The sequence below is a fragment of the Muntiacus reevesi genome, chromosome X, assembly GCF_963930625.1.
Source record: "Muntiacus reevesi chromosome X, mMunRee1.1, whole genome shotgun sequence".
NCBI lineage: Eukaryota > Metazoa > Chordata > Mammalia > Artiodactyla > Cervidae > Muntiacus > Muntiacus reevesi.
In genome coordinates, this window is record NC_089271.1 from 104,795,374 (window position 1) to 104,820,255 (window position 24,882).

A 24,882-nucleotide genomic window follows, 5' to 3' on the forward strand; every position below is an offset into this window, starting at 1 on the left:
ACATCATATATAAAAATCAAATCAGAATGGGTTAAAGACATAAAAATAAGACCAAAGACTTAAAACTCTTAGGAAAAAATCAGAGGTGCAAACCTTCACCACCTTGGGTTAGACAATGGGTTCTCAGATATGAGACCAAAAGCACAGGCAACAAAAGAGAAAAAATAGATAAGTCAGATTTCAACAAAATTAGAAACTTTTGTGCTTCAAAAGGCATCATTAAAAAGTTAAAGGACAACACACAGAATAGAAGGAAAGTGTTGCAAATCATATATGATAAGGGACTTGTATTGAAAGTATGTTTAAAAAAAAAGAAGACATATAAAGAATTATCACAGTTTGTTAACAAAAAGACAGGATCTGAATAGGTATCTCTACAAAGAAAATACAGAATTGGCCAATAGACACATGAAAAAATGCTTAACATCATTAGCCATCAGGAAAATGCAAATCAAAACCACAGAGAGATTTCGCTTCACACCCACTCAGATGACAATAAACAAAAGGCAGATAACAAATGTTGGTGATGATGTCAAGAAATTACAAGCCTCATACACTGCTAGTAAGAATGTAAATGATGCAGGCACTGTAGAAAATAGTCTAGCAGGTTCTCAAAAGGATAAGCATAGAATTACCATATGATTCAACATTTCCACTCCTAGGTATATACCTAAAAGAATGACTACACAAAAACTTGAGCATTAATGTTCATAGCAGCACTATTCACAACAGCCATAAAGGTAACAGCAACCCAAATGTCCCTAAACAGGATAAACATGATGTGGTCGATCATCTATCGATAAAATGGAATATTGTATGGCCATAAGCAAGGTCCGATACTGTAAAGAGCAATACTGCATAGGAACCTGGAATGTTAGGTCCATGAATTAAGCAAATTGGAACTGGTCAAACAGGAGATGGCAAGAATGAACATAAACATTCTAGGAATCAGCAAACTAAGATGGACTGGAATGTGTGAATTTAACTTAGATGACCATTATGTCTACTACTGTGGGCAGGAATTCCTTAGAAGAAATGGAGTAGCCATCACTGTCAACAAAAGAGTCTGAAAAGCAGTACTTGGATGCAATATCAAAAATGACAGAATGATCCCTGTTCATTTCCAAGGCAAACCATTCAATATCACAGTAACCCAAGTCTATGTGCCGACCAGTAACGCTGAAGAAGCTGAAGTTGAACGGTTCTAGGAAGACCTACAAGACCTAGAACTAATACCCAAAAAAGATGTCCTTTTCATTATAGGGGAATGGAATGCAAAAGTAAGAAGTCAAGAAACACCTGGACTAACAGGCAAATTTGGCCTTGGAGTATGGAATGAAGCAGGGCAAAGGCTAATAGAGTTTTGCCAAGAGAACACACTGGTCATAGCAAACACCGTCTTCAAACAACACAAGAGAAGACTCTATGCGTGGATTTCACCAGATGGTCAACACCAAAATCAGACTGATTATATTCTTTGCAGCCAAAGATGGAGAAGCTCTAGACAGCAAAAACAAGACCGGGAGCTGACTGTGGCTCCGATCATGAACTCCTTATTGCAAAATTCAGACTTAAATTGAAGAAAGTGGGGAAAACCACTAGACCATTCAGGCATGACCTAAGTCAAATCCCTTATGACTATACAGTGGAAGTGAGAAATAGATTTAAGGGACTAGATCTGATAGACTAGAGTACCTGACGAACTACGGACAGAGGTTCATGACATTGTACAGGAGACAGGGATCAAGAGCATCCCCAAGAAAAAGAAATGCAAAAAAGCAAAATGGCTGTCTGAGGCGTCCTTACAAATAGCTGTGAAATGAAGAGAAGTGAAAAGCAAAGGAGAAAAGGAAAGATATACCCATTTGAATGCAGAGTTCAAAAGAATAGCAAGGAGAGGTAAGAAAGCCTTCCTCAGCAATCAATGCAAAGAAATAGAGGAAAACAATAGAATGGGAAAGACTAGAGATCTCTTCAAGAAAATTAGAGATACCAAGGGAACATTTCAGGCAAAGACGGGCTTGATAAAGGACCAAAATGGTATGGACCTAACAGAAGGAGAAGATATTAAGAAGAGGTGGCAAGAATACACAGAACTGTACAAAAAAGATCTTCATGACCCAGATAATCACGATGGTGTGATTACTCACCTAGAGCCAGACATCCTGGAATGTGAAGTCAAGTGGGCATTAAGAAGCATCACTATGAACAAAGCTAGTGGAGGTGATGGAATTCCAGTTGAGCTGTTTCAAACCCTAAAAGATGATGCTGTGAAAGTGCTGCACTCAATATGTCAGCAACGTGGAAAACTCAGCAGTGACCACAGGACTGGAAAAGGTCAGTTTTCATTCCAATCACAAAGAAAGGCAATGCCAAAGAATGCTCAAACTACCCCACAATTGCACTCATCTCACACGCTAGTAAAGTAATGCTCAAAATTCTCCAAGCCAGGCTTAGCAATATGTGAACCATGAACTTCCAGATGTTCAAGTTGGTTTCAAGAAAGGCAGAGGAACCAGAGATCAAATTGCCAACATCTGCTGACTCACTAAAAAAGCAAGAGAGTTCCAGAAGAACATCTACTTCTGCTTTATTGACTATGCCAAAGTCTTTGACTGTGTGGATTACAATAAACTATGGAAAATTCTGAAAGAGATCGGAATATCAGATCACCTGACCTGCCTCTTGAGAAACCTGTATGCAGGTCAGGAAGCACCAGTTAGAACTGGACATGGAACAACAGACTGGTTCCAAATCAGGGAAGGAGTACATCAAGGCTGTATATTGTCACCCTGCTTATTTAACTGATGTGCAGTGTACATCATGAGAAATGCCTGGCTGGAGGGAGCACAAGCTGGAATCAAGATTGCCAGGAGAAATATCAATAACCTCAGATATGCAGATGATACCACCCTTGTGGCAGAAAGTGAAGAAGAACTGAAAAGCCTCTTGATGAAAGTGAAAGAGGAGAGTGAAAAATTTGGCTTAAAGCTCAACATTCAGAAAACTAAAATCATGGCATCTGGTCCCATCACTTCATGGCAAATAGATGGGGAACCAGTGGAAACAGTGGCTGACTTTATTTTTGGGGGCTCCAAAATCACTGCAGATAGTGACTGCAGCCATGAAATGAAAAGACGCTTACTCCTTGGAAGGAAAGTTATGACCAACCTAGACAGCATATTAAAAAGCAGAGACATCACTTTGCCAACAAAGGTCCATCTCGTCAAGGCTATGGTTTTTCCAGTAGTCATGTATGGATGTGAGAGTTGGACTATAAAGAAAGCTGAGCGCTGAAGAATTGATGCTTTTGAACTGTGGTGTTGGAGAAGACTCTAGAGAGTCCCTTGGACTGCAAGGAGATCCAACCAGTCCACCATAAAGGAGATCAGCCCTGAGTGTTCATTGGAAGGACTGATGTTGAAGCTGAAACTCCAATACTTTGGCCACATGATGCAAAGAGCTGACTCATTGGAAAAGACCCTGATGCTGGGAAAGATTGAGGGCAGGAGGAGAAGGGGACGACAGAGGATGAGATGGTTGGATGACATCACCGACTCAATGGACATGAGATTGGGTAAACTCCGGGAATTTGTGATGGTCAGGGAGGCCTGGAGTCGCAAAGAGTCGGACACAACTGAGTGACTGAACTGAACTGAAACAGCCATAAAACAGTATGAAGTACTGATTTATGCTACAGCATGAATGAACCTTGGAAATATGATGTTAAGTAAAGGACGCCAAACACAAAAGGTCGCACATTATATGATTTCATTCAAATGAAAAAGGGAAACCCATAGAGACAAAAAGTAGGTTAGTGGTAAGGTCTGAGTGGAGGGATAAATGGCAAGTGACTGCTGAATGGACACAGTGTTTCCTTTTAGGATGATGCAGATATTCTACAATTGATTGTAGTGACTGTTGTACAAATCTGTGAATATATTATGTGAATTACATCTCAAATAGCTCTTTTTAAAAAGTTTGTCATCATCTAAATAACACCACTTTCTATGTTTAAAATAGAGAAAAATTTTAAGAGAGCAACAGACATTACAGGCGATGCTGATCTACACAAAATGGGTATTCATATTGATGTAATTCATTAGGCCATAACTCCAATTTTCCAATCACTTTACCTGCTTAAAATGGGCTGTGGCTTGAGGACTCTGCTTACGATTGCTGTCCTGTTGATTCAGACTAGTGGCCCCTTTAGTGACCCCCTTCATAAGCTAATGAACCTTCCATGTTGTGCCCCCAGTGACTCCATATATCAACAGCAGTTGGGCCAAAGAAACTTGTTTCTGGCTCAGTGAGATATTGTCAAATGAGAATGAATTTGCTTTTCTTATTAATAAGTTGGCATCACTAATGCAACCTAAGTTTACTGATCCCAGCATATCTCTAACTAGCTTTTGATGTTCTTTAGACAGAAGGCTTCCAGGTCAAATATGTTTGGGAAACACTACAATAACTTATATTCCTCTTCTGAGATATGCACAATGCCCATTAGAATATTAAGGGTTGGGATTTCTTTGGTGGTCCAGAGGTTAAGGCTGAGCACTTCCACTGCAGGGGGCACGGGTTCCATTTCTGGTTGGGGAACTAAGACCCCATATTCTGTGTAGCCCAGTTAAAAAAAGACTGAAAATTCAACTTAGAAGAAAACTTTCAAACCCAGCATCCCCATATTTATTTGGTTACTCTGCACCAAACACACATGCACCCACACATGCACCTGTTTCTTTTGTTTCCTGCATAACAGCTGTTATCCTTCAAAACAGAATCCATGGACCACTCTTTGGGAAACACTAACTTAGCCCATCAACAACTGGTGAAAGGAAGATAAAACTATGACCTTGAAGCTTTTAGCATCTGAGTACATTATTTTCTTTTAAAGCATCACATTGTTGCATCGCAAAAGCCAACACAGTATTGTAAAGCAATTATCCTCTAATTAAAAATAACTAAAAAGTCAATGTTGAAAGGGCATCTCTTTAATAAATCTGTCACTGCAGTTTTGTTATCCAAGAAAAAAAAATGAAGGATGTATAATGCTAAAATACAAACAACAGTGTTTTCTAGCACTTCCACACCTTGGTCCACACAGAAAAGGACTGAAATAGAATGATTTGTAGTCAAGAAACCCCAGGTCTCCTGGGTCCTGTCACCCCAAGTGTTACAAGGATCAGTAGACCTGCATTTCTGCAATCTATGCCACTAAAAAAATGTGGGGAAGTTGTGTTTTCAAAAATCCATTGCAAAACCACCCTAATCTGGACATTGGAGAATTTGTGCAGAAACTAGCGCAATGGTTTTCATGTCACTGTGAGATTGACTATAGTTTCACTGAAGTGGTAGGAAGCAGGTAAAGCATCAGTTCAGTTCAGTTCAGTCACTCAGTCATGACTGACTCTTCGTGACCCCATGAACCACAGCACACCAAGCCTCCCTGTCCATCACCAACTCCTGGAGTTTACTGAAATTCATCGCCATGGAATCGGTGATGCCATCCAACCATCTCATCCTCTGTCGTCCCCTTCTCCTCCTGCCCTCAATCTTTCCCAGCATCAGGGTCTTTTCCAATGAGTCAGCTCTTCGCATCAGGTGGCCAAAGTATTGGAGTTTCAGCTTCAACATCAGTCCTTCCAATGAACACCCAGGACTGATCTCCTTTATGATGGACTGGTTGGATCTCCTTGCAGTCCAAGGGACTCTCTAGAGTCTTCTCCAACACCACAGTTCAAAAGCATCAATTCTTCAGCGCTCAGCTTTCTTCATAGTCCAACTCTCACATCCATACATGACTACTGGAAAAATCATAGCCTTGACGAGATGGATCTTTGTTGGCAAAGTAATGTCTCTGCTTTTTAATATGTTCTCTATGTTGGTCATAACTTTCCTTCCAAGGAGTAAGCGTCTTTTCATTTCATGGTTGCAGTCACTATCTGCAGTGAGTTTGGAGCCCCAAAAAATAAAGTCAGCCACTGTTTCTACTGGTTCCCCACCTATTTACCATGAAGTGATGGGACCAGATGCCATGATTTTAGTTTTCTGAATGTTGAGCTTTAAGCCAACTTTTTCACTCTCTTCTTTCACTTTCATCAAGAGGCTTTTTAGTTCTTCACTTTCTGCCACAAGGGTGGTATCATCTGCATATCTGAGGTTATTGATATTTCTCCTGGCAATCTTGATTCCAGCTTGTGCTTCATCCAGCCCAGCATAGGGGTGACTAAATACCAAATTGTCAAATCCAGGAACACAATTAGGTTTTATGAGATGTGATATTCAGCATGGTTGCACCTACATAGCTAGCTGTTTTTCCCATCTTTAGTGAGATATAGTTAACCTATATCATTGTGAAAGTTTAAGGTGTATAAAGGGCTTCTTTGGTAGCTCAGTCGGTAAAGAATCTGCCTGTAATGCAGGAGACCGGGGTTCGATCCCTGGGTTGGGAAGATCCTCTGGAGAAGGAAATGGCAACCCACTCCAATATTCTGCCTGGAAAATCCCATGGACAGAGGAGCCTGGGGGCCTACAGTCCATGGGGTCTCAAGAGTCAGACATGGCTTAGGGACTAAACCACCACTACCAAGGTGTATTACATGATGATCTGACATATTATATTGCAAAATACCATATTATATTCCAAAATAGGGTTAGTTAACATATCCATCACCTCAAATAATTATCTTTTCTCTTTTTTTGGTCTGTGTGGTGATTACTTTTAAAGTCTACTAGGTTGGAGGCATGAGACAAGTGCTCGGTGCTGGTGCACTGAGATGACCCAGAGGGATGGGATGGGGAAGGAGGTGGAAGGGGGGTTCAGGATGGGGAACACATATAAATCCATGGTTGACTCATGTCAATGTATGGCAAAAACCACTACAATACTGTAAAGTAATTAGCCTTCAACTAATAAAAATAATTGGGGGAAAAGAAAGATCTACTCTGTTAGCAACTTTCAAGTATCCAGATAGCATTGTTAACTATAGTCAGCATTCCTCTGGCAGCTGCTTATCTACTCTCTGTTTCTATCAGTTTTGTTTTTTTTTTTTTTTTTTTAGATTCCACATGTAAGTGAGATCAAACAGTATTTGACTTTCTCTGTCTTATTTCATTAGTATAATGACCTCAAGGTTCACCCATATTGTCACAAGTGACAGGATATTTTTCTTTTTTGTGAGGCTCAATAAGATTCCATCAGATATAAAGTTGACCCTTGAACAACATGGGTTTGAGCTGCATGGGGCCACTTATATGTGGATTTTTTTCCCCCACTAAACATGTACTACATGATGAACAGTTGGTTGAATTTGACTGTATTTATACCTGGATTCTGACTGCATGGAGGGATGATGGGAGCCCCAAACCCTCTGCTGTTCAGAGTCCACTGTACATACATCACATCTTCTTTATCCATCCATCTGTTGATGGGCACTTAGGTGGCTTCCATGTCTTGGCTATTGTGAATAGTGCTGCAATGAACATTGGGGTGTATGTATCTTTTTGAATTACAGTTTTGTCTGGGTATATGCCCAAGAGTGGGATTGCAGGATCTAAAAGGTAGTTAAATTTTTCATTTTTATAAAGGCAATGTTTTATTTATTTACTTATTTTTATTTCTGTCTGTGCTGGGTCTTTTTTGTGTGCACAGGCCTTCTCTAGTTGCATTGCTCAGGCTTCTAACCATGGTGGCTTCTGTTGTTTTCGAGCCCAGGGTCTAGGGTGTAAGGGCTTCAGTAGTGGCAGCATGTGGACTCAGTAGCAGGGGCTTAGTTGCTCCGAGGCATGTGGGATCTTCCTGGATCAGGAATCAAACTAGTGTCCCCAGCATTGCAAGGCAGATTCTTAACCACTGGACCACCAGGGAAGCCCTTTATTTTTGCTTTTTGGTTTTTTTTTTTTTAAGGAAACTTCATACTGTTCTCCATCATTGGGTGCACTTCCTAGGTGGTTCAGTGGTAAAGAATCCGCCAATGCAGGAGATATAGGAGACACAGTTTGATCCCTGGGTTGGGAAGATCCCCTGGAGTAGAAAATGGCAACCCATGCAGTATTCTTGCTTGGAAAGTTCCATGGACAGAGGAGCCTGGTGGGCTACAGTCAGTGGGATTGCAAAGAGTGGGACACGACTGAGTGAGTGCACACACACACACACACACACACACACACACACACACACACACACACAAGTAAGCATCTAGAAATCTGAGCAAGCAGGATTCCCACGCAAATGGCACAATGAGAACTGTTCATTGTGATAATCTTGCATGGGCTTCCTAAATCATGGAAGAAGGATTAGATTATGTGTGGCATTGTTTCTGGATCAGGGTATTGACACTCTTATAACTCTTTGAAAAGCATTCTCTCTACACGTGGTAGTTTCATTAATCAATTTATTTTGATTAACCACAGCACTTCAGACACAGAAGTTTATTTTTTTTTTCAAACACAGAAATTTTGTTTTTATTATTTATTTGCTGCTTTTATTCTTGTTTTGGGGGAACTTGAGGTATATTGAAGATTTTTGTAGCAGTAAAAATTCTTTCAAGGATCAGATTTCAGAAGCCTTCAAAAATGTGCTTTCATTTGAAAGACAAATCCAATTCGACATGAAGTTTCATTATGAAGAAACTGTTACATGTGATGACACTGGTTATTGAAAATTGAAATGAAGTGAGAGGAAGCTAACACCGACGTGTATGAGATTCTGCTTTCTTTGAATGACACAAAGAACTCAATATATCTAATCATCTCCGTCATGCCCACTGGGGACTGCGCTCTGGAGATATTGCATAGGGCTGCTTCTTGATTGCTGAAAACCCAAGTATTAAGCCATATGTCACCTACGTCAGTAGTTAAAAGAGCTTTCTGTGACTGCTGGACCCTGGGAATTGTTATACTTTTCCTCTCTTGGTTAAAGTAAATCTTAGTAATAATCCGGGCACAAAATTCATAAAAGAACGGTCCCAAGGAGTCAGCACAGACTGATATCTTGACTTTTACACTTAATGTCTGAATTATTTTAAACCGAGTATTGGGCACTGGGCCCATCATCTCTGATCAAGTTTTCTTGTACTCTGATCAGTGGCCCTAAGCAGAGAGACTTTGAACAGCTACACAAGTTGCTGTTGTCTTCTTCCTAGTATAGATTTTGCCTAAGAAGTTCAAGGGTTAAGATGCAGTATATACTTTGAGCATCTACTCTGTTCTGTCTCCTGCTCTTGTTCATATAACTATCCTTTCCATCTCCCCACCCCCCCAACTCCCCAATATTCATGAGTCAAATAAGCTTCCGAGTAGCTTTTCTTCAGTCTGAAGAAGCAATGTCACCCCAAGGTTACCAGAGCCTTCTGATGTGTGGCTTCTCCATCAGTTTCCCCCTTCCTCTCCTCCACCCTGGAGGTTCAATGTATCCTGTCTATACTGTTTTCAGTTTGCCCTTCCTGGAGTTTGGGAGCTGAGCTACATTTCTGAATTGGGGTCTCCTGTTCAGCTGGGCTGCACTGTGCTGTCAAGATAACTCTGGATTCTCTTTAAAATTAAAAAATGTCAACAAGCAGGAAATGACTGATGGATGAGCCATGCCTACTAAGGTAGTGTGAGAACTTCACTGCTAATGTCACCATCTTCCTTCCATAATTCTGTCCTGTCATCCATCCTAGATCTGCAACGAGTCCTAGATCTCTGTGCCAAATTGCTTTTATGATCAGCAGATGAAGTAGAAACTACAGGGAGTCCTGCCACGATGAGTCAAATACTTAATGTATATGTTAAAAGCTAGAATTTGATTACTGACCTGTTAGTCAATAAGTTCCCAAAACAATTCAAAGTAAATTTCCTTAATCTGTCTGGTCCTTTCACCCTGCTTGAAGGATTGCTAATGAATGTGTTGCCTGAATGAACAGTAAGATGAAAGATTGGAAACTCACAGAGCAGCGGCCTGGATAACATGCCACAGACACCAGAAACCAGTTCGTCCTGTGCAAAGTTTCCTCTGGAGTACATTCTCCAGCGATGATTTTCCAATAAAATCAGCCTCAATTTTTGCAAGCATAAGAGCAATCCCCAAGAGAGATCGGGCAATTCAATCTTAGGAAATGCTGTATGAGGCAAAATGAACCTTGAAGCAGTGTTATTTCTTGAAAACAAGGTCTTGTTTTTTAGTTTCTTTCAGACACATCGATATCCAGTGAGGAATTTGTTTTTTAAACTCCATCCACTGAGATGTGACCAAATAATTTAATTACTTCCATATTCATGAAAATAATATGAGATGAAAGTAGGCTTGTTCCCTTTCACTGCTCCACAGTTATTGTCTAAACCCTTGTGGCTTAAAGCCCAGCTCCCTTAGAGATGCTCACTTTGGGACTATCAGCCAATGGGAACAGTGACCAAAGGCTTCTTCATGCTGTGATGGTGAAGCGTGTCAGGGAGGAGGAATGGAGATCAGAAGTTTCTCAGATTTTCCACCACTAAGGACAAGGACAAACATGTGGGTGTCCCATCCAGCTAGTTTCTGAGCATCAAGATGGCCTTTCAAAAAATCAGAACTATCACGTGTTGTCAGCTGTTAACTGAATGACCTCTCTGTTTTCACTCAGTCACGTCTGACTCTTTGCAGCCCCATGAACTGTATCCGCCAGGCTCTTCTGCCCATGGAATTCCCCAGGCAAGAATACTGGAGTGTGTTGCCATTCCCTTCTCCAGGGGATCTTCCTGACCAAGGGATCAAACACATTTCTCCTGTATTGCAGGCAGATTCTTTACCATCTGAGCCACCACAGAAGCTCCTTCATTTCCCCCACCACGCCTTCCCTTCAAAATCCAAAGCAGGACTATATCCTGAGTAGGAAGGTGGGTAGAGACCAGAAACTTCACCTGAGATGGAAAATTCTAGCTCTGTAAACACAGGACAAGTAATGTTAAAATGCCTCAGAGTTAAGCTCATACGGAATATTGATGCTTTTTTAAAAAAAGCTGGTTTCCTTTCTAGGAAAAGTTAGTAACTCACATGAAGACTAATAAGGATTCAGTGATTGTCCAAATGGCAGTATAAAATCAGGCTTCCTATGAGACTAATCTCATACTCATGAACCACGAGAGTAAAAGTTCAAAGTCATATCCTTAGACATCTGCACTCATTGATTCAACAAATACAGAGCGCCTACTGTATGCCAGCTCCCAAAGAGTTGGACATGACTGAGCGAGTAACACTTTCACTGGATTCAGGGACTGCTGAGGTACTAAGTTTCTTTTGTTTAGTCACTCAGTCCTGCTTGACTCTTTGTGATCCCACGGACTTTGGCCTGGCAGGTTCCTCTACTAGAGTGGGTTGCCATTTCCTGCTCCAGGGGACCTTCCTGACCCAGGGATTGAACCTGAATCTCCTGCATTGCAGGTTGATTCTTTACCACTGAGCCACCTGGGAAGACCTCATTGTCTTGATTAACCACTTTTTCAACACCCATGACTCTAAATCATTGTCCTGGATTAGTTTTCAAAACTTCAACCCCAATTCAAAGGTCTACCACTCATCACTAAGGACCAGCAGAAGAGCCCCATGTTCGTGGTGGAACTCCCCAAGAGGATCTTTCCGCTGTCTCTGTGCCACCATGATGTCATCACAGATGGGCCCAGTAGTTCTCAGCTCTGTGATTGAAGGATAGCCCTCATTTGGGTGGATTTAAAAACGTATCATTTTCTAGTTGCATCACATATGAACACAGATGTTTCTGTACTAGGAAATAGTATATTCTTCCTATATCTTTTAAATGTCCTCCTCTACAATCTTGTTTCAATCACATCAAAATCATCTTCAGAAGTAGGTGGGGCTTAAATTATATATGAATACATGTATGTGTTTAGAGAGAGTATATACAAATCTACAGAGATCTTCAAAGCAAGTGCCGGCTTGTCTAATTTGCTTAGTAAACCCACACATCTTGTTTTGAGGGCAGTTTACCTTTCACTTAGCCAATGTGGGTAGTAATACACATCTCCAGCTGGTGGCAGAGAGATGAATAGGGTGTGCTTCTCCAGGGAGATGCTGTTATTAGCAGATTCCTGGCCATTCCCATTGTAGGAGTTGATAACACAGAGACCAATGGGTGTGGAGGAGGTCCAACTGATTGCCCAGGGCTTCCCTGTCAGTAACTCACAGGACTGCCATGGAGGTAGACAGCCATTCACTCCCTGAAGCTGCTAACAAAATAAGCAAAATGCCATGAGTTTTCTGAAATAATTTCCCTGACTACTTGAACCCCACATGTGGGAATGTGGGACTAAGAGAAGGAGGAAAGCAGTCAAAATATTAGGGGGTGATGAGGACAGAGGAATGGGCACTGAAAAAAAGATCTGCAGCACTACCAGCAATGATTCTGTCTTGGAATTATTTACCATGGAGCGTGAGGGTAGATGGATGTACAGGGTGTATAAATGTATGTGCATGTAAAAACTGGATTATAATGACACACAATCTACTGCCATGCTTGTAAATTCTACAAATGGAAACATTTTCCTGTGGAAGAGAGATTTACCTTTTTTTTTTTTAATGTTGACTCTCTACATAACTGCTGTTGGTTTAGGCAAAAACTTTAATAAAGTAGAAACTATGTGTTTCTTATTTCATTCTATGGCCAAAGTAAGTCATTCCACTGTTCTCAGTCTCCCCAATCTGGTAGTCAACTAAATAACTTATGACGCCTGGCTCCTGACTTTGAATGTGTGCTGCAGTAGATGGAAGATAGATTTAGTGTCCAGAGCCCTGTGCATGTTACCAAGGGGGCATGCGTCATTTCTCTAGAAACAAAAATAGCCCTACTGTGCAGAGTCAGACACGACTGAGTGACTTTCACTTCACCACTTTACCACTGTGCTTATACTTGTAGATTGATAAACATTCAGAAAGAATTTTTATATTTGTAGAACAAATTCAGAAAATGAAGTTAAAATAATAGGGTTATGTGTCATGCCTACCAAAAACACTATGTTTCATTGTAGTCTACATGTTTGAATAACGTGAAAGGCACTGTATGAAAACTTTTTTCAAATGGAAAAAACAATCCAGGGTTGGTAAAGACACAAGGGAACAGCTGGAGGCTCAGAAATGCCCTGCAGGAGCTCAGATTTACATACAAGGATTAGCCTGATGCAATCAGAAAGATTTGATGTCTATTTCTCTGCAAACATTTTTAAAAGGGTGCCTTATAATCCATTCCTAACTAATTCGCACATTTAACTTTCTAGAACAAAAGAATCCTTTTAGCATTTTCTTAATTGTGTCTACTGTGCTACTATCCTCTTCATGCCCAAAGTGGGGCCCCAGTCTTTGGCAGTGTGATACTTCTGGTAAACTTGGTGTTTCCTGCTCCTGTGATATATACCTCCTCTTCTTAGTTGCCTTGACCTGCCAGACGCTGCTCAAAACACGCATGTGTTTTCCTGTGGTCGTGCATTTTGCAAATGTTGTTCTCTTCTGAATGGTTTCACCCCCACTGTTCACTGGGACTCCTGCATCCCAGTCTCTGAGAATGCTGCACGCGCTTCAGTTGCAGAGCCTGTGTATTCTATAGGGTGATGATTGTCCATTTCCTCCCAGAGTGCGCCGACTTTCCTGGCAGAAACTTTCCTTAACTCCTTTCCCTATCAACAGAGCCTGGCACAGAGTAGGTGCACAATTCATGTTTGTAAAAGAACACATGGCATGATTTGTTGGAATCTTGAGCAGACCAGCCATGAGCTTCTAAGTTTTCAACAGTTTTCTGAAAGATCGCTGAATGGTAATGTTAAAATTCTAGGTGTAACTCTTACATCTCAAAAACTGAGTTGGGGCTTCCCTTCTGGCTCAGTGCTAAAGAATCTGCCTGCCAATGCAGGAAACATGGGTTTGATCCCTGATCCAGGAAGATCACACATGCAGCAGAGCAACTAAGCCCATGCACCACAACTATTGATCAGGTGCTCTAGAGCTTGTGCTCTGAAACACAAGAAGCCACCACAATGAGTAGCCCCTGCTCACTGCAACTAGAGAAAAGCCCAAGCAGCAATGAAGACCCAGCACAGTCAAAATAAATTAAAAACAAAGACTGAGTTGACTTCTGTGCATAAATTAAATAAACTCATCCATTCTTGTCTAAGCAGCAAATGCTAATAAGCTCAGAGTTAGAAAATAACATGCTACTTTATGAATTATTGTATGATGATGTGTTTTGGGAATGTTGTCCCTTAAAATGTGGCTGAATTTCCTTTAAAAATGGTTTGATTGCACCTTGGCTGGCTAGCTTGAGGCCACTGTGCTGCACCAATAAATGAGTGCTTTTATTTCTATGCTTTATATTTCTGTGTTATTGTCATGGCTCTTAGTATCAATTCACCACTTAAAGAAAAAAAGGTTCTCACCAAACTCTTAGAAAGATGAGTGCTGATAATAAGACAAAACAGCAAGCCTGAAGTTTTGCAGAAACTCTTTCTTATGAAGGTTAAAGTGCCTGCAACTGTGCTGAGTCATTAATTTTTGAAGCATTTCTTGCCATATTCTCAGAAACCAAACTGTTACCAAAGTTAGATAGTAAGACTTTTAAAGTCAGCAACAGATTTATAGGCATTGAAAGTGACCATGTAGGTGCCAGCAGGTGATGAGAACAAGGTGGTGGGTTCAATGTGGAGGGAGCTGCTGAAATGTCAGGGTTCTGGGCATTCAGCTCTCTGGGTCTCAGCTGTCTCCTCTGAGATGGCCTAGGTGATACGATTCCAACCACCAAGGAAAAGGTGGGTGTCCAGAAATCTGCTTAAGTTTCATTAGCTGTCAAGATGACTGCTAGAACCTTCTGTCTCCAATTATAGCTACCTGGACAACATAGAAAACACCATTTATTTTACAGAGCTGTTTAGAAAAAGGTTTTATTGTTATCTTTCCTTGATAGCTCAGTTGGTAAAGAATTCGCCTGCAATACAGGAGGCCTCGGTTTGATTCCTGGATCAGGAAGATCAGCTGGAGAAGGGATAGGCTACCCACTCCAGTATTCTCAGGCTTCCTTTGTGGCTCAGCTGGTAAAGAATCCGCCCGCCATGTGGGAGACTTGGGTTTGATCTCTGGGTTGGGAAGATCCCCTGGAGAAGGGAAAAGCTACCCATGCCAGTATTCTAGCTTGAAGAATTCCATGGACTACAGTTCATGCGGTCGCAAAGAGTCAGATACAACTCATCATCTTTCACTTCCACTTCCCTTTAACTACCCTTAAAATGGCCAGAGCTGATTGGAGGCTGACTATACTTTTGTTGACGTCATAGAAAGCACACTGATGGCTGCTGTCTTCAGGGATTTCATTCAGAGGGACCCAACCTTCAGTGTCTCTGACCATCATTGAGAACTGCTGCTCAGGACACCTACAAGTGATAACAATCATCGAGAGTATGACACTTGTAAAAGACACAGGAGGTAGTCTATCATTTCAGACCTGGGGGATTTCTTTCTCTCCTGTGGTTGACTTTTTCAATAATCTGCTCATCTTGAATACTCCTGTTAGAGACTGGATGCCAAATTTTAGGTCCTAGGTTTCTCAAACTACCTACAGAGGCCAGGCCTCCACGTGGTCCTTTTATTTCACATGGGCCAGAGCATCTGATTCTGTGTCCCATGAAACATGGTGCTGGATAAAGGTGCCCTCTGCTCCAACACATTTGGGAAAACTTGGGTAAGGCAAAGATAAGTTGGCCAACTCAGGACCTCTCTGAGCCTGCAGTATTCACAAGGCACTCCAGGGAGGGGATGGCGCAATGTCTGCCATGCTCCGTGGTGCTGGAGCCTTTTGTTCCTAAGGAAGACAATCCCACCTGACTCAGCAGAACACAGTACAGAATCCAAGGCCTTACCATCCAGAGAGGGGGATGTTCTGCATGTCTGTAATGTGTGTGTGTCCAAGACGACCAAAGAGATACGGACTCTAATCACAAAATCACCTTTGTTCATAGGGCTCATCTAGAGGCTCAACCCAACATCCTTGAAGCTATATTAATCTAACATATTCCTTTAAAACTTAAACAATGTGGTTTGTCCCTCATTTCATGAATGCATAAGGCAGAAATTAACAGAAAAAGTATTATGTGTGTATGTGCATGTGTGTGTATAAACACATGTATTGTATGTGTAATGTTTATAACGCATGTGCTTGTATGTATCTCCATGAAACTAACATCAAGTATTTCCTCAAATAAACATCACTGTAAAACACAATTTCAAGCTTTAGCTAATGTTAAAGAGGTGGAAGAACCATATAAATAATGTTGCTGAGGTCTGTAGGAAGGAAGGGACATATCCGATTTCATACTACGAGCTAGTGTTAGGTTCAGGACTAGACCCCAAGTCCAAGGGTGGTTCGTTTATGCTTAGTAACTAACTAGTGGACTAATGATGAGTTGCAGTAAAAAGGTAGAGGTCTTCAATGCTATCCAACTCTATCAAGCTCATTCTTTTATCTGGATAAGCTCCGAGGGCCCTAAGTCATCATTTCTTTGGAGCCTCAGTTCCCAGCCGGTCCCTTTACTATCTGCCACCTCAGCACCAGTTTCTCAAGTCAGCACTCTCTGAAGTCCTGGTGCTAATGTCTCTTCCTCTGCTCCCCTCCCCCAGCTTCTCCAATAGTGATAACTAGAAGCACTTCTGTCCTGAGAGCTTCCCATGTACTTTATCTGTCCCCCACTTAGCAAACCTCTCTCTATCTTGTATTTAGTTCTTTACAAACCGATTTTATCTTTCCTCCTGGACTCTAAACTCCTCGAGGGTAAGACCTGTGTCAGATTTATTTTTAATTCCCTCAGCATCTATCACAGTTCCCGGGATGCTGGAGATCTTCAATAAATATTCATTGGATGAATAAATGAATAATGTACAAACATCACGGTCAGGAAAATCTTTGTGGCCATTTGTCATTTTCAATAATGAAACCACCATATCTGTAAGATGGATCGGTTCCTAAATAAAGCTGCAATTTCCTAAGCAGAGTGGATTCAGATCCTGATTTGTGAAAGACAACCATCACGTTGTTTAACTTTGTTAACGTGTAAATGCAAGGAAGAATTGTATGCTTGATAACTGCTTCTCCTTCCACCCCCTTCTCTCTCTCTTTTGGTAACAGATGTCAACCTCGGTTAGATTCAACTCAACTTATTAGTGCATGGCATTTAGCCAAAAGCAATTCACATTTGCAGAAGTGTACTATCACATATGTCTTAATAACAGAAATGTGTTTTTTTTTAAAAAAAAATGTATGTGATAAGTCACATATGGTAAAAGAAATCTGTACATCTCTCAGGCCTTATTTCCACAATGAAGCTTGAAGATAATTGCTGCAGAATGTTCACATACAAGTGAAAGTCTCTCTAACACATTAAAGAGGCACAGTTTGAACATACTAATCAAGCTTTGATACCGGCATGGTTCCAATTGACTGATAAGTACAATAGTATCTCTTGTCCTGATCACTGATCTTAAGAATACACAATTTTGATTCTTATCCTCAGAGGTAATACTGAATGTTTCAAGGTAAAGTCATTAGTGTATCCAGGTACATTATGTGCTTATATTCACTAAGCATATATTTAATTTCTCCTTTGTATGGAGTGTAATTAACATGTACCACCCTCTCCCTATGGTGATGAAAGAAGCTTACAACCATGAAGTTATTAAAAAGAAATTAAACAAGTGGTTGAGAAATAGGGAGGGAGGAGATGAACCTTTACCGAAGAAAATATGCAAACTAAATAATATTGTGAATCATTTACCCTCACTTGAACTGAAAGCTTACCCAGCCTTAGTTAAATCTTGGGAAGTAACAGAATTATAGAAAATGCCTTTTGCAAGATATTCATCTACACACAACTTGGAAGATTACTATTACACTGTAGCTATGTATTTACTAGTTTCTGAGGCATCACTGTCCCATGAATGGATCTCATATCCATGATGATCTTCAAAGATCTTGTATTTGGAGTGGTTTCTGTACTCTGAATGAGGATTAGGTGATATATCGGCCACACAAAGTCCCGAACACAAGATGAGAGCTCAGTAAATATAGTGCCTACTCAATGATTTTGGAGAAGGAAATAGCAACCCACTCCACTGTTCCTGCCTGGAAAATCCCATGGACAGAGGAGCCTGGTAGGCTACAGTTCATGGGGTCACAAAGAGTCAGACATGACTGAGCCATTGAGCACTCAGTGTTTCAGAGGGCAAAAAGAGAAAGGTTCATAGTTTAACATTCACTGTCATAGAAAAGCTTACATGTGCACTTTTGCCTACCTGACTAACCAGAGCAGGGGTCAGCAAACTGTAAAGAGCCAGATAGGAAATATTTTTGGTTTGTTGGTTTGCACAGTCTCAATTTTGCCACTGTAACACAAATGGAGCTACAGACAATTTGGGAAGAAATGAGTGTAGCTGTGTGCCATAAAACTTCTTTTATGGACACTGAAATTTGAATTTAATATAATTTTTACATGTCATGAAATAGTATTCTTTTGAATTTTTCCCCACCACTTGCCAAACTCTGCACCAATCACACATAATGATCATCTGTACCTATCTGTGTTCATCCTTAGTTGTAAATGATGATTCTAGACCTCCACTTTTCCAACAAGGCTGAACATTCTTTCCAATGTATGGCCCCACAAATGATTGTGTGTTAATTCTCGTGTATAAGATCAAGCCAATAAGTGGTCAAAGGCAATGCAGTTAGTATAAACCAGAGCAATGTGGTAATATTTAACATGTGGCATGAGTCAGAAGACCTTGAGAGTCCCTTGGACAGCAAGGGATTGAACAAGTCAATCCTAAAGAAAGTCAACCCTGAATGTTCATTAGAAGGACTGATGGTGAAGCTGAAGCTCCAATACTTTGGCCACTTGATGTGAAGAGCCAACTCACTGGAAAGGACCCTGATGCTGGGAGAGATTGAGGGCAGGAGTAGAAGGGGATGATGAAGGATGAGATGGTTGGATGGCATCATCTACACAACGGACACAAGCTTGAGCAAATTCAGGGAGATGGTGAAGGACAGGGAAGTCTGGCATTCTGCAGTCCATGGGGTCACAGAGTCAGACACAATTTAGCAACTGAACAACATGAGTCAGAACAGATGGACACCTTACTCAGTTACAACACAAGAGTCCTTCAGTCCTGATGCTCCACTAGGGTCTTATTAAGCCTCCAGGCTGGGTTCCTGAAAGGACTGCTTTCTGGGATACACCCAATTTGTTTACTTGTCTATTAATTCAAAAAACGCATATCAAACCCTAACCCTACTTAGGGTCACAGTGCATTATGTCTGACAGAGACATATTAGAAAGGGAAAGAGGACCGCCATACACAAAACTTTTTAAAGCCTTGTTTCTGCTCTGCCATCAGGCAGTGTAATTGAACCATTCTCTGAGCTGAGATTCTTGTCCCTGAGCTGAGGTCTTGAAGAAGCCTCTCTTTTTAGAGTCCTCGGATGGTTGTGGCTAGGCAACTGAATTAGGTAGCAGGTATTACGTACCAAACACAACAAGACACTCAAGCTCACACTGAGAGTGGTTTCTTACTTAATTAGAAGACAACTCTAAACACCTACCAGTTGGTTGTGATTTAGGCTTATTACTAAACAGATTTTCAAATATATTTAAAAATAAAATATTGTTTTATGTTCTATTAGTAATCCTTTGGCTCTTCTAATTTTCCTGTTTTCTCTTTACAACATTCCTTAAAGTGTTAGACATTAGATAGAGTCTGTACTGCGAATTAACCAGAACTCATAAAAAATGTAATTATCTGTAGGGTAGAATTCTCACAAGGAACAGACAGAAAACTGGTCCTACTTCCAGGCCATTAGAGTGTAATTAAATGCAGCCCTGTATGTTGCCAGTGGGCTGTCTTGTGCATGCAAAGAAGGAGCTTGGGATTTACTTCCTATTGGGCAGACTTGAACTTGGAGATGTTTGTCCCATTGAGGGCCAGATTTACACTCCTCCAGACCCTGCCCCATCCCTTGTGACCTAGGGCATATATCTGCCTGTGGGTGGACTGGAGGAAGGGTTGCAGTTGGACTGTGGGAAAGAAGATCACTAACGGCTCACTGAGGGACTCAAGTTCTGGCCTTGGCCTCATTAGCACCATCCTCTAATCCACAGAGCTTGCCTGCCACAGGCTCTCAGTAGAGAAGCCTTCCAGGCATAGACAGAAAAGAAATCAGGCTGCAGAGATGATTGCACCCCCTACCAAACAACCAGACAACAATTCGGCTACTAAAAATGCTCCCATAGACAACTATAGCAAAATACATCTCCAGACCACAGATAGCCCTCCAGAGGCTACAAAAGGCTGATAAGGAATATTCTGAGGCCTCAGAAAATAAAATTTAAACACAAAGTACAAAAGAAAACCTTTTGGAAAAATGAATCGGAACTTGCATTTAATGGTGTGCTAAACACTACCCTGGTGACTTGGAAAAGTTAATTATTTTTACAAAACACAAGCAACCCTCTTGTCATTGGCATTAGCTGATCCATTCTCCCAGAAACTATTAAAAATCCAATGCACTCCCAACTATATAACTATATATATCCAGCCCCATCAATAGTAACATTAAATGTGAATGGATTTAACAATCTAGCCAAAAGGCAGAGACTGCCAGACTGGAGGAAAAAACAAGATTTAACTATATGCCATCCACAGGAGACACACTTTATATTAAAAGCTACAAATTAAAAAAATAAATCAATGCGCTTCCATTCCTCCATTTGGTATCTACTATAGTGGAAGTTGCCTGACATAAATTAACACGTTGTAGTTCCTAGAGATGTGATGTCAGTCGACCCGTAGTAACCCAGCAAATAGAGCAGGTCTTCCCTAGCCCACATGCTGGTGGAACTGGTATGCATCATAACATGGTAATCAGATGTCATGAAGCCAAATGACAAGACAGACATCTTTAATTTGAAAGTCTCCCTTCTGGAGGAGACAGGATGTACTATATTTAAAAGACTGCTGTGCAGCTTGTTTATAATTTAAGAGTGTCTCATAAAATGCCTTGGAAATAGCTCTCTGTTAGCTAGAAAAGCCTTCAGTTAAATATATTTTTATGAGCTTTTCATTAACAGAGTGCCGAGGCCTTGATACCAAGGTGCCAAAGCTCCCCACGTGGCTGGAAATCACTTGGCACATTTTCAGTCACTTACGTCTCTGTCATAGGTCCAAGGTTTGCAATTAAAAATGTAATCTTTTTAGCATGTGCAAAACCCAAAGGCTTGAAGTACTATGCATTGAATATGATTATAATAGTATTTGGCAGCTATTCATGGATGGCACATATTAATTTATGTAAACCAGGCATAACTTGGAGCACTTCCTCATTGGGACCACAGGAAAAATTGAAAAGCTGGTCCCTGCTCATTGAAGGTTTTTTTTCTCCCTGCTTGTTTTGGTTTTTATTTTTAAATTGTCACGAATAGAGATGAACTCAAAATCAAGGTCTCTTTATGACCTTTTTTCACATGCTTGGAGTCCATTCAAATTAACATTTCCAACTAATAAAAAAAATAACTTACTTCACAGGATTATTCTTAGCTTTTGCCTTTTCAACAGCCTGTGAACAGAAGAAAAAAATGCAATTAGACAACATTAGCAGGCATAATCTTTGCAACTAGTTACCAAAACAATAAGCAATATAAGATGCTCTTCAGAAACGTGAGGAGTTAACCAAGGCAGGCTGCTGGAGATAAGCAGGCCGGAGGCACAGAAAGCAATTTCCCTCTCCTGGGGAGCATGGTTACCGGTCCAAGCACAGCTTTCAGATACAGGCAAGCATGGCCACAGTTGCCTGGGAAGTTCAGCAGTGCCCATGCGAGTGGGCCCTTAGGCTCATGACTCCATCCTCCTCTTCTCATCTTTACCTTCCATTTTTTAAAAATCTGAGCCCTGTGCTTCTGGAAAACAGAGATCATGAAGAACTCCCCCACTCTACTCCATCCTTTCATGTTCTGGAAAACAGCTCATTTCAAAGGACCACACTGCTGTCCACATGCTGAGACTCAGTTCCATCCTTCCTCCTGACTCCCCGAAATTTCCTGGATGGTTTGCCTTTCTATTTCGTCTGACCATCTGTTGATCACTGTAAAGGGACTGATGACTTACAGAGATCTTGTCTCTTGGGTAAAATAGAACAGAGACTCTGGTTTATTGTTTCTTTTTTTCTGTGTGTGTGTTTTCAGCTCAAATAAATTGAGATATATACTCACTAAGGAAAGCAGGTCTTTGAAATGGACCTGTGAACTTTGTTTATGCTTGACTTATGACTGAAATTTTAGAATGAAAACTATAAGCTCTCTGTGTCTGTCTGTATGTTTATATGTCTGTAATTCGGAAAAGTCTTTCCCTCTAATTATGTGAATATGTAATACTTTCCTATCTCTGGATAACACTAACCAATTAGATTTTAAATCCCTTACAATAAAGGAGCTCTATTGTGATTGACTTAGAGATAAGTATTCATATAATTGGCCATTCCCAATACTTCAGAGTGGCTTCCCAGGTGACTCAGTTGGTAAAGAATCTGCCTGCAATGAAGGAGACAGATGCCGGTTTGATCCCTGGGTCGGGAAGATCCCCTGAAGGATAAAATGGCAACCCATCCAGTATTCTTGCCTGGAAAATCCCATGGACAGAGGAGTCTGGCAGGCCACAGTCCATGGGGGTCACAAAGAGTCAGACACGACTGAGCGACCCAGCATGCAGGCACACACACCATATTTTAGAAATATCCTCCTCCTCCGTATGCACCTGCTTGGCTTATGACAGGACGGGGAGGGAAGCACAGAGGGAATGGTCATGGGGACATCTGGGGACTTTTAGATCTAGGACGGGAAACTCCATACCCTGCAATGCTCCAGTCACCTGGTTGTACCTGCCTGGTGATAGCAAGGCCAAAGTACCCATTTCTAAAATCATTTTTATTAGCAGACACCACAAAAAGGCAAGAGCTGACAGACAGCTCGGATCAATTTCCTTCCATGGAACCTTTAAGAAAACACACACCAAATCATCGAAATGAGGAAATCTCTGGGCCTCTCAGCCTGCGTCCCTTAGACATGGAGCCTGGTCCCACTTTATTGCTGAACCCATTGATCTGTGTACAGTCCATTTATCATTCATGAAAAGAGCTAGTGATCTTCACAGTATATTAGAAGAAACAACTCAGATCATCTGTCAACAGCCCTCTTATTTCTGTTTCCCTCTCCACAGGGATTGCATCTCCTTCGATTCTTCTGGAATTAAAATGTTGCTAAGCAACACAGCTGGGGGCGCTGATGGCAGAATGGCTACAGTCTATCAAACTGTTTAAGCACCTGGAGGGTTTTAGTGATGATTTTTTTCATACTTCTGTAGCATAATTATGTAATCAGAACAAAACTAGTACTCCCCCAGATTCTTTTAGACTGTAGAAATAACATTCAGAATGGTGAGCGCTGAAGCAGTGGTTCACCAACCTCGGGGTTCTTTGGACCCTTTTAAAAGGTATACACTTAGAGACCTTTATATTTGTGAACCCTGGAGGTGGGTGATGGCTAAGAGATGAAGAGAATACTGTTACAAATTAGAAGGCAGAAGCAACCATGTGTAACAGAGACGATTTATAATCTAACATTGGATTGACATTCTGAGTGACCAGTGCATAAGCATATCGAACCTTTCAATCCATAACAACAACCCAATGCACTTGGAAGCAATTTGTTTGAAATCAATGAAATATTTCCTCAGTTTAGACATTACTGTTGGAAATCCAAGTCCTTTTCTTCTATTAAGTCTCAGATTCTATTGCTAGATCAGTTCAGTTCAATCACTCAGTCGTGTCTGACTTTTTGGGACCCCATGGACTGTAGCCTACCAGGCTCCTCTATCCATGGGATTTTCCAGGCAATAGTACTGGAGTGGGTTGCCATTTCCTTTTCCAGGGGATCTTCCCAACCCAGGGATTGAACCCAGGTCTCTCACATTGTAGACAGAGGCTTTACCATCTGAGCCATGAGGGAAGTCCATTGGAAATACCCATTAATATTTGGGTACTTTTTTTTTCCCCTGGTGGCTTGGAGGGTAAAGAATCTGCCTGCAAAGCAGGAGACCCAGGTTTAATCCCTGGGTCAGGAAGATCTCTTGGAGAAGGAAATGACAACCCATTCCAGTATTCTTGCTTGGAGAATTCCATGGACAGAGGAGTCTGGTGGCTACAGTCCATGGGGTTGCACAGAGTCAGACATGACTGAACGACGAACACTTTCACTTTTCACTTTGGCTTGATAGGCAAAAGTTATTTTCTCACCATCTGTGCCTAAGGTTGAATTTTCGCAAATGGTGGAATCATAAGAAAGTGAGGGAATGAGGTAACAGGTGAAAATGAGGAAACAAGGACAGTGTCTGTCTGGCCCGTCATTCCTCACAGGTGTTTAGGATATGAATACCTATCTCTGAGCAATCCCTTAAAGGGTGCTGAAAGGAAGAGCCAGTTTCTGGCAAGGAGTCCGGGCAAGACCTTGACCATCACTACAGAATGTAGCCAGGCTGCATACCCACGTCTGCCTTTTCTACCACATTTTCTCTCCCAGTCCCAGCTGGTGGAATAAGACAGGGCAGTAGGCTGAAGACAAGCCATTGTGGGAATAGCATGAATCTACTTTTCTGAATCCCTTAAAATCCAAACTAATCTGTTCCTGAAGAAGAAAGGTTACCATGAAATAACGGGCATGGGGTTCCAGTGGTTTTCCTTTTTTATTACTATCGCTTTGGCCGTGCCACGGGGCATTCAGGATCTTAGTTCCCTGACCTGGGATGGAACCTGTGCCCCCTGCAGTGGACTG

At 41.3% G+C, this 24,882-nt stretch overlaps 1 protein-coding gene across 1 annotated transcript in view; it reads right to left on the reverse strand.

Annotated features, from left to right (window-relative positions):
- Positions 1–24,882, reverse strand: part of AFF2 (ALF transcription elongation factor 2) — a 526,427-nt gene that overhangs the window by 78,873 nt on the left and 422,672 nt on the right. Inside the window, exon 9 of the mRNA XM_065915233.1 lies at positions 21,580–21,617. Within this exon, the coding sequence (XP_065771305.1) occupies positions 21,580–21,617 (38 nt within the window). The remainder of the gene's footprint in view (positions 1–21,579; positions 21,618–24,882) is intronic.